The 10,884-nt window shown below is 40.2% G+C and overlaps 2 protein-coding genes across 3 annotated transcripts; both read right to left on the bottom strand.

Moving 5' to 3' along the window:
• Window positions 1–1,002: 1,002 nt before the first annotated feature.
• Window positions 1,003–6,141, bottom strand: ndufs3 (NADH:ubiquinone oxidoreductase core subunit S3). Of its 2 annotated transcripts, XM_044140935.1 has the most exons (8): window positions 6,012–6,141; window positions 4,869–4,966; window positions 4,527–4,592; window positions 3,475–3,572; window positions 3,188–3,337; window positions 2,614–2,739; window positions 2,419–2,538; window positions 1,003–1,269 (listed from the first exon to the last, which is right to left on the bottom strand). In XM_044140935.1, exons 2-8 carry the CDS (start codon window positions 4,921–4,923, stop codon window positions 1,105–1,107), a joined length of 780 nt encoding a protein of 259 aa, XP_043996870.1. In that variant the 5' UTR covers window positions 4,924–4,966; window positions 6,012–6,141; the 3' UTR covers window positions 1,003–1,104. The 2 variants fall into 2 exon arrangements, with proteins under 2 accessions (XP_043996870.1, XP_043996878.1); XM_044140943.1 differs by lacking the exons at window positions 4,869–4,966; window positions 6,012–6,141 and adding an exon at window positions 4,657–4,751.
• ptpmt1 (protein tyrosine phosphatase mitochondrial 1) lies at window positions 5,710–9,904 on the bottom strand. Its single transcript, XM_044140979.1, has 4 exons — window positions 9,596–9,904; window positions 9,376–9,456; window positions 9,015–9,206; window positions 5,710–6,201 (listed from the first exon to the last, which is right to left on the bottom strand). Exons 1-4 carry the CDS (start codon window positions 9,740–9,742, stop codon window positions 6,073–6,075), a joined length of 549 nt encoding a protein of 182 aa, XP_043996914.1. The 5' UTR covers window positions 9,743–9,904; the 3' UTR covers window positions 5,710–6,072.
• Window positions 9,905–10,884: the final 980 nt, after the last annotated feature.

Raw genomic sequence — 10,884 nt, 5'->3', positions numbered from 1 at the left:
GTGATTTTCCTGCATTGCTTTTAAATCCAAACGTAAATAAGTAAGAATATATTATTTTTAGTTTCTCACATTACAATAATAATAAAAACTTTAGGTCATGCAGTGGAAAATTTAAGACAAATATAGAAAAATAGGTCAAATACTGAAGTTTACTGAATAAATGTCTGTTATTAAACTGTATTTCTTTTATAACTTGAGACTATTTTTAAAAAAGTCTTAATAACAAAAGCATTAAACTTTAATGTTTATGTTTTCACATATGAATATTTTTAGACTGTATCACCAAATTGCAGCTTTTAGTACATGTAAACAGTTATATTTAGTTTACTTTATGCTGCTTCTTGGCCAGGACTCCCTTGAAAAATAGTTTTTGTTTATCCTGGTAAAATAAGAGTTATTTTACTATTTATTTTACTTAAATGACTTTTTAATCTGGAAACAGCTGCAGGTCAGGAGAACTGAAGGCAGGATACAATTCAATATGCTGGTTTCCTTTTGAGAACTTTATGAATTTATATCTGATTCAGGTTTAAGGCAGTGAATATCACTTATATTACATATTCTCATTGAATTGTTTTTGTTTATGTTAAAAGGTTTTATGGGTCACAAAAAACTCATTTTATTGATTAATTTGTAAAAACAATTATAAAAGTGAAACATCTGACAGGGAAAATACAGGCGATGTAGTTGAGCTTGAGTTTATCATTTGAGGAAAAATCTGAGAAAATTCAAACACATGGATCTGATTTTTGTGATTATTAATCATTAAAGTTGTGACAAGAAGAACAGTTCTAATATATATAAAAAAATGCAATTTTCACATTTGTGAAAATTAAAGGATGTAAACTTCTGACCAAACAAATTAAACATCCACTGCTGAGTTTTACCAAGGAGAGTAAATAAAAACATTTTTCTAAACCATTTTTATAAGCTAGAAATAAAAAACAAAGTTTTTTTCTCTGCAGTCACTAGAGGAGCAAAAAGAACTCAAAGCACCATAAAACAGGTTCAGCGTGGTTTTATTAGGAGCTTTTATTTACATAAATATTCCAGACGGGTTGGTCAAACAGAAAACTGATGAGACTAGAGCGAACAGAGGAGGCGTCACTTCTTCTCTGGGGCCGGGGCCTCCAGTTTGGGCGGGGCCTCTTTGGGCTCCCGGTACGCCGGGAACACTTCCCACGGCGTGTTCAGGTCGAACTTCCTGAACTCCTGCGCCAGCTCCACGGGCTCCGCCACCACCCGCTTCAACTCGTCGTCGTAGCGCACCTGTGGAGCAAAACGACAAAATGACTGAAAATCATCTTAACTTATTTATTTAACAGAGCATGTGGCGTTTATGAGCGCTGGGAAACGATTCGATGAATTTAGAGAAATATATAGTTTCAAAGACCAACTTCATCCAACCATTGATCCTTTCTAAATGTCCACCAACTTCTGTGTTTAATAATCTAAACTGATTATTAAACACAGATTATTAATAAACTATACTGATTATTAAACACAGAACCAGAAGAAAAAGTGAAGAAAACAATAGAAGTCACTTCCGGGGTTTAAAAACCAACAACAAAAAATAATAACTATAAAAATCTAAATTCTTATGATAACAATAGACATCACAATAAAATCCTCTCCTTTCAACTAACAATCCGTTCAGTTCTGAATCGATCATCGTTGTTGGTTGGATTAACTTTTTGCTTTTGTGTTGCTGGAGGTAAATAATAATAACAGAACCACAGATATGCAGAAAAAAAATAAACATGCAAACATTCGGATATCAACTTCATCAGAACACTACCAGGATGTTTTCACACCAGACGAGGTTCTATTGGGAACCAAAGTTGCAACATTTGCTACATTTTCAGCTGTATTATGTCAAACTTTTTCCAAAAAAACAAACCTGTTCCCCTCCTCGCCTGTGGGGGCGCTGCAACAAGCACCACTGAAGGAAATGACACAAAAACCTTTGAAAAAGTCTAACTTCCTTCTTCAAGAAATGTAAACAAAAATGGACTGTGATCAGATTTTAGCAGTGGTATGAATGATTTTTTTAAAATTAAGAATCATTTCTCCAGCCAACACTAGACTTTCCCGTTTGTTTTGGTTGGATTTACCCAGAATGCCTTATGTTATAGTCCACCTTCTGCCTTTGGAGCTGTCTCCGATCCACATTCCATTCACATATGCAGTCGAACTGCACCAGAGTTCCCTTCAACCAAACCCAGACCAAAGTTTGTAGGAGGACCAGAGTTCACAGTTCTGATGTGATTTCACATTCAAACCTCCCCGAACCAACCGGACTCTGGAGTCCTTAGCGTTTGTTTGGCTCCGTTGGGTTTTTGTTGTTGTAAACACTTTATCTATTATGTCAAAAATATACACTGAAAGAATTGTTGAAATGCTGATGGCAGAACTGACCTCTACATATCCAGACAGAGGGAAGTCCTTCCTGAAGGGGTGACCCTCGAAGCCGTAGTCAGTCAGGATGCGCCTGAGGTCGGGGTGGTTGGCGAAGAACACGCCGTACATGTCCCACACCTGTTTCCACACACAAACCCAGTCAGTGCCGACCCGCCTCCGAGCTCCAGCGTTACCGAAGCCGCGGTGACTCACCTCCCTCTCGTACCAGTTGGCGGCCTTGTGGACAGAAACGGAGGAGTCCACCGGCGTCAGCTCGTCCGTGTACGTCTTCACACGAATACGGGAGTTGTAGCGCAGAGACAGCAGGTTGTACACGATCTGTAAAAGATTTTAAAATAATGTTTGAATGTAGCTCCAAACAGTTAAACCTGAACTGTTTCTGATCCTGTCGGTTTTGATCACAGCCAATAAAACTCCAAACACCATCAGCTCTCCCTCATGACTTTGAATCAGCGCAACCGTCTCCAAATTGTACATCACAGCAGATCTCACCAGGTTCATGTAAACCTCTGTCAGCTGTCCTGTCACTCATCATCACTAACTCTGGTTCCTACCAATCCAACCTGCCTCCACTCTTTAACTCATTATGTGAACTTCCTGCTGAGCCAAGAAGTATCCATCCACCTTCAGGACCCTCACTGTTCCTCTCATCTCTCTTATTCTCAGCCTTTCCTGCTGCAATGTTTTTCCTTCCATTCAGATTAAGTAAAGTTAATCTCAGTGGTGTGAATGTTGTGGTGTGAAGTGTGTGTGGGTGAGCGGCTACCTCGAAGCGGTTCTGCCGTGACGGGACGTCCACAGCGGTGAGGTCGATCATGTTCCTGAACTGAGCGTTGGTGTGGTCTCTGAGGAAGGTCAGCACCGGGACGACCCCGTCCGGATGGATCATCACCTCCAGCTCGTTGTAACATGTCACCTAAAGCAGAAAAAAAGAAGATTATGGATTTATGAATCAATTTACAACCTGCAGCATTCTGAGTGAATCTTTGGCCTGTAAATTACAAATCCAGGTGGCTGACGATGGAAGCAGCACTGTGATGAGACTGGACTGACCTGGACCTGCTGGATGTATTTTGGCATCATTTCAGCCACATATTCTCCAAAAGCCGCCAGCTGGTTGTGGGTGACAGCATCCTTAGGTCTGACTGTGGCTGCTCACACAGAGGAGAAAAACTTTCTGGTTATTGTTGGATGAGTTACAACAGAACATCTGGGCTGACTTATTGTTGGCTTCATTTTAACATATTTTTGTTTCAATCTTAGAGACATCTAAGCTGGACTCAACCAGTTTTTTGAAACTTGTGTTTTTTTATTCATTCAAGCAGATTCACTAAACTGAGGCTGATGACAGCAGCAAACAGAAGCAGAGATAATAAATCTGCTGGAAAGTTATCGATCTACCTCTAAAGCCGCTGGATTTTAACCTGAATCTCTCTGAGATTGGAATTATTTAGATTGTATATCCAGATACAAACCTGCAGTTTCACTGTAAATAACACAAAATCTTACCAAATATTTCTGGTCTAGTTTCTAATGAGATATCTCAGTTCACATTTGACAAAACTAACTTGCAAGTAACTTTTAAGCAAGTTATACAAACTTGTTTCAAATACATAGTTCCTTAATGAAATGAATGAAAAATATTAGTTCCGCTGGCAGATTATTTTGCTTATATTACATTTTTCCGTGTTATAAGCGAAACAATCTGCCAGTGAAACTACTACTTTTTATATCAATATTCAAGAATGGCTGGCCTAAACCGAGCTCTTATAGTTTGCTGAGAAATTACTTGTAGGTTAGCCTTGTTTTATTTCAACTGTACAAATATAGCTCCACCAGAAACTAGACCAAAAATGGCTCGCAAGTTTTTGTGTTGTTGCTTTGGTATTTTGAATTTGTGTTGCGATGACGGTGTGAACTGGAACTGGATAAAAACTTTTTTTTTAAATGCAAAAACGAAATTATTAACCAGAACTTTGAGGTAGGAACTGCTACACCAGTAAATAACCCTAATGTGAGTCTCGGTCAAAGATTTAATATCACAGAGTAAGGATTTGTGTTTTGTCCGCTCGCTGCATCGTTACATTCTGCGTGTTGATACTCACGCCTGGTCTCAGTGGTGGAGCTCTGCGGTCTGATCTGCTGCGGCAGGAGGCAAGAGGTCCGGGCAACTGGAGGTAGAAGATGGGAAAATCAAACTACAACACTGATACCACCTAAAACCGATAAATATACCTCCCACTGATGTGTCGGAGCACTCTGATCTGTTACAATAGCGAACCATCAAACATCTATTTAGGTGCTGCGTTAGCTAGATCGAAGGTCAGTCAGATATTTAGCGGTTAAAAACCAAACTTGGCAGTTAAATTAACACATTAAATAATGCATCCCGATGGAAATAACGGCACACAGACTGTGTTCATAAATTAGTTCTCAAGTCAACTTACGATTAAAGCTCCGTCCGAAACCTCCACGGACAAACCTTACTAGCGACGCCGCCATGTTTACACTCTGCTGCTGCCCTTTACAGACTCTGAGTCGCCCCCTAAAGGCCGGGAGGAGAAAACGCAATTACAATTCATAAACAAGTGGGTAGCGTAACCAGAAATTGTACTCAAGTAAGACAAGAACTTTAATATATTTTTGCGCAAAGAAGCCATCCCAGAAATTACTCAGCAAAGTTTTTTGTACAAACAATAAGTCTCACTTCAACATAAACTGTAGATTTATGTCTGCTGCATTTTTTGATACAAACGTTTTTTCTTTATTTAATTAAGCTACTTGAACAACATGGGATATGTGTGAAATTTAAGATGGGACCATGTCTTTTTCTTTTTCACAATGTCGCCTAAAAATAAGAAACACATGTATTGACAAATACAAAATATTGTTCAAATACTATTCTGTCATTTTGAATGAGCAAAAACAAACATACAAAATGTTTCTTCCAATTTTGGACTCAAGACAAACTTAAGTGCTTGAAATGAGTTGTACTTGATTCCACTAAAGGTTACATTTTAAACAAATACTTAAGTGCAAAACTTTGAATAATGTCTCTTACAGTGTAATATCCTGCAGGAAGAATATTCAATTACTTTCATCAGTTTCTACAACTTGTTTAAAGCTTGAATTTGTTCTCAGATAATCCAGTGAAACAATGTCAGTTCTGATGAACTCTCAATGTGCTCATTTTAAAGAATATTGTGGTTTGAAAATGTATTTTTTAAAGTTATGACTGGTCAGTTTTCCAAGTAAAGCATTAAATGCACACAACAAAAAACAGGTCAATACTTTAGTTACAAATATTTATTAGCTTTCATCTGCTTTATTTTTATATCCTTTAACAAATATAATGATAAAATGAAACTTTTCCAGGGTGTGAAGTGTCTGCGAAGAATGACCAATTCTATTTTCCGTAGTATTGTTCCACTTTTCAGTTGAAAGTAAAAAGTGAATGAGTCACAAAACAGAATTGTAATTTTAATTGCAAAAACAAACAATTTCCATGTAAAACACACAAAACTTCAAAACGAATACAAGGACAGGTGAAAATGGATAGCTTTAAGATTGTGTGAAAACCACAGCAACACCTTCTCTCAGCCCAGTTTTCATCCTGAATGTGAATGTCTGACCCGCTGCCAGGCCGGTCTCTCAGCTGGAAGCCCCACACACATCCTGGTAGTATTTCCTGAGCATCTCCAGCTGAGCCGAGCGCACCAGGATGTGCGGCCTGATGGACGCCAGCCGCTGACAGGCTTCCTCTGGAGTCCAGCTGTGGAGCTGTCAGGAGAAAAAACACCTCAGACGTTTACCGATTTAAACAGTGAAACAAAAAAGGTCTGAAATATTTTTATTCTGGCTGCATCCTGCAGACCACAAGCTGAAAGAAACTCTCCTGACTTGATGGGGAGAAATGTATGAACTACAGGAATGAATGCAGTCATATTATATGCAACTGGATGCAACATCATATTTCTGCTTAAAGGAGATATATTTTGTACAATTAATTTTTTGAATGTTTTTATAATATTACTGCTTCTAAAAACAGCCCATCTCCAGCAATTTATATATATATATATATATATATATATATATATATATATATATATATATATATATATATATATATATATATATATATATATATATATATCCGTAGCCAGTCTTGTTGATGATTTGGCTGAGGGGGTTCAGGCCTATGCAGAACAGTAGCGGGGACAGCGCATCTCCTTGGTATATGCCACATTTGATGGATACTTGTGCAAGTGGCTTGCAGTTGGCTTCAAGCCACTTGCACAAGTGGCTTGAAGCCAACTGCACAGAAGGGATCTCACTCCCAGAAGGAACAATAGCAGACATAGAGGAAGGTTACAAATACCTGGGAATATCACAAGCAAATGGCAACCTTGATGAGATCACAAGAAAAAGAGCCACAACCAAATACCTTCAACGAATAAGACAAGTCCTGAGAAGCCAGCTCAATGGCAAGAACAAGATCCGTGCAATAAACAGCTATGCCCTACCAGTAATCCGATACCCTGCAGGAATAATTAGCTGGCCAAAGGAGGAGATACAGGCCACAGATGTTAAGACCCGGAAACTACTAACAATGCATGGAGGGTTCCACCCCAAATCCAGCACCCTGAGACTCTACACGAACCGCAAAGAAGGAGGCAGAGGACTAGTGAGTGTGAGAACCACTATCCAAGACGAGACATCCAAGATCCATAGATACATCAGGGACAAAGCCTCAACAGACAATGTGCTCAGTGAATGTCTCAAACAATGGGGAACAGAAGCTGAGGTGCCGGAGGAACCATCATGGGAGGACAAGCCCCTGCATGGGATGTACCACCGGCAACAACTCAAGTGGCTGACATCAGAAAATCCTACCAATGGCTGGAAAAAGCTGGACTGAAGGACAGCACAGAGGCCCTCATCATGGCCGCCCAGGAACAGGCCCTAAACACCAGAGCAATTGAGGCCCAGATCTACCACACCAGACAAGACCCAAGGTGTAGGTTGTGCAAGGAGGCCCCTGAGACAGTCCAACACATAACAGCAGGGTGCAAGATACTGGCAGGGAAAGAATACATGGAACGACACAACCAAGTGGCAGGCATAGTGTACAGAAACATCTGTGCAGAATATGGACTGGAACCCCCAAGATCAAAGTGGGAAACACCCCCGAAGGTAGTGGAGAATGACCGAGCTAAGATCCTGTGGGACTTCCAGATCCAGACAGACAAAATGGTGAGGGCGAACCAACCAGACATAGTCGTGGTGGATAAACAACAGAGGAAAGCCGTTGTGGTGGATGTGGCAATACCAAGTGACTGCAACATCAGGAAAAAGGAGCATGAGAAACTAGAGAAATACCAGGGCCTAAGGGAGGAACTGGAGAGGGCCTGGAAGGTGAAGACCACAGTGGTGCCTGTGGTCATCGGGACCCTCGGGGCAGTCACCCCCAAACTGGAACAGTGGCTACAACAGATCCCAGGAACAACATCAGACATCTCAGTCCAGAAATGTGCAGTCCTAGGCACAGCCAAGATACTGCGCAGAACCCTCAAGCTCCCAGGCCTCTGGTAGAGGACCCGAGCTAAGAGGAAGAAGAATCACCACCCGCGGTGGGTGAGAAGGGAATTTTTTTTATATATATATATATATATATATATATGCTTTTTGGTGTCTGGAAAATGAGCAGTGCCAAAAACCTTTTGATTGTTCAGTCACATTTGACGGGCACTGTGATGTTACCTAGCAACCCATGCTAAGCTTCAGCACATTTGATCAGCTGGTTTTACCGTTGGATCTGCTGTACAATGGCTGCTGGAAAAGACAAGTGTTTGTCATTGACCTACCATCCAGAAACCACTTGCTGCATTCTTGTTTGTTATGCAGGAGGCTCTACTAATGCTTTTCAAAAATGTACGGTTGTATAATTGCACATCTGTTTGCATCCATTTTCATTTAAATTTGGAATTAAAGTGACAGATGCCCTAAAACAGCTCATTCTGAAAGGAGCTCAACATAGACAGAACTGAGCAGACTAAAATCTCACAGTCTAAGAATGGTTTTATGCAAACAATGTAATGAACAAGTTCTGCACAGCCGATAGATCACAGGTGTCAAACTCCAGTCCTGGAGGGCCACCGCCCTGCAACTTTGAGATGTGCCTCTGCTGCACCACCTGAATAGAATAATTAGGTCATTAGCAGGACTCTGAAGAACTTATCTACATGAGGAGGAAGTAATTAAGCCATTTCATTCCAGAGTATTCTTTTTTTTTTTTTTACCTGTGGCACATCTAAAAACTGCAGGACAGCGGCCCTTGAGGACTGGAGTCTGACACTCCTGTGGTAGATCAATCCTAACCCGTTTAAAGAAGCACAAAAGGTCACCTTTACCAGAACCAAAGCTAGTTATATTTTCTTTAATCAAATACCTAGCCATATTATTCAAATAACACAAACTGCACTTCAGTCTAGGAGGGAGGCTGTTTTGTAACATTTGTATTATAGGTTTGTATTTTCTTGCTTCTGTCATCTAGAGTTAAATATAATAACATTTCTCTGGTGTTTTGTACTGACCCGGATAAGGTACGCAGCGACCAGCGTGGCGCTGCGGGAACGCCCAGCCTTGCAGTGGACGTAGACGCTGGTCCCCTGCCGTCTGTGCTGCAGGGCGAACTCCACCCCCCGATGGAGGTTTTGCAGGGTGGGGACTCCGGTCAGGTCCACGGTGCTCAGCCTCAGCTGCTCCACGCCTGCATCTCGCCACTCCTGCTCCCAAACATCAGATCCTTACACTCCGCTTCTCACGTCTGAAACATTTTTAACCTTAAATACAGAAGTCAGTTCTCAGGCTGATCCAGGGCTTTTATTTTTAAAGCACAACACAGAAATGTTTTTAGTAACAGGCTTTAATCTTTCACTAACGAATCCCACTCACCTCGGCCGAGTTGCAGAAATATTTGGTTTCATACGTTTCATTCATGGTGACAACTCCCCGGACATTTTCTGTCTCCACCAGCTGCGACACAATCAGCAACAGCTCATATTTATCTGCTCAAATCAAAATCTGTGTGTAATTAATCTATAAATATGAGTTTGCTATTGAATGAATGCAACTACTTCTTTTTTTAAAAGTTTTCCCTCATTGGTGTTCTGACCTGTTTGGTCATGGACCTGAACGGCAGCGCCCCCAGGATGACCGTCTCGTCCACCCGGTCGAACCACCTCCTGGAGGAAACCTTCTCCATGACAACATTGTAGGCCAGAGTCGGGTAGAAGAGCAGCCTGGCTAACGCTCCGGACATGATGGAGCTCTGAAGAACAACCAGCAGCTTCTAAACACGGTCAACTCTGCATTACTACGCCGTAAGAGTCCGGTTCTATCCGTTACAACTACAGCCCGTACACATGATGGGTTATACAGCTGCGTGTTTATTTCCGGTAACCCTCCGGCGTTCTCTTCCACTTCCGGAGTCAACCCTTTCAAAATAAACCCAGAGTACTTAAAAAAAACTGAAAGAAAAATAAAACTAACTTCGGCTTTTTACATGTTCAATCTCTATATAAAAGAAATATGATCACAATTATTTACTTTTGCTTAAATGCAGACTTGGGTTAATAAAGCAGGAGTTTTTAAAGGAAAACTTACCTATATCCTGTTCTTTTTACGGACAATACAAAAAACAATAAATTCAGATAAATAACTATTTTTTAATTCAACAGGGCAGACATGCAAGACAATTTTTTTACATTCCAAAATCTGCAATAAAAACTTCTAAAGACTTTGTTTCTCTGATAAAATGTTTTTAATTTTATTGAGCAAGTAAAGCAAAAATAAGATGCAAAATAGATTTTTACACATTTAATAAATTTAACAATGGTCTGTAACTACTTTCATCTTGAACGTTTAAACATTTCTGAACTAAATAATTCAGTTAATTTTTGATTTAGCAGTTAGTATTGCATTTATCTTTTTCTTTGCTTTTGGTAGGCCGGATTTCACTCCTGGGCCTCGAGTTTGAAACATGTGTAGGTTGCAAAAGACTTAGAGGACGACCCTAAAGATACATCTAGAGCTAAAGTGGAATAACTTTGATCAATGCACATTAACATGAAAGTCCAAACCTACAGTTAAATTCACATACACTCTACAAGAGAAAAACTGTTCTGGCAGTAAATCAGACTAAACTGTCAGTTTTTGATCAGTTATTTCCATTCCCTAAAAGCCAGAAAAATGTGCAAGGCAAAAAAATATTTTTAAGCAAACCCACAGAATTTAAATATGAAGCAATTTCTTGGTCCTACAGTGTTGGCTTCATTTGTAAAAAGTCACAGCTGAGGTAAAATCGTCTCCACTTTATTTATGAAGGACAAGAAGCAGCTGAGATTCTGAGTTTCTTAGCTCAGGTTTTGGCTCTTTCCTCCTGGCAGAACCGGTGGGAGTTTT

Source organism: Gambusia affinis, linkage group LG02 (assembly GCF_019740435.1).
Source record: "Gambusia affinis linkage group LG02, SWU_Gaff_1.0, whole genome shotgun sequence".
NCBI classification, from domain to species: domain Eukaryota; kingdom Metazoa; phylum Chordata; class Actinopteri; order Cyprinodontiformes; family Poeciliidae; genus Gambusia; species Gambusia affinis.
The sequence above is the reverse complement of the archived record's forward strand: the minus strand, read 5'-3'. Positions and strand labels throughout refer to the sequence as shown.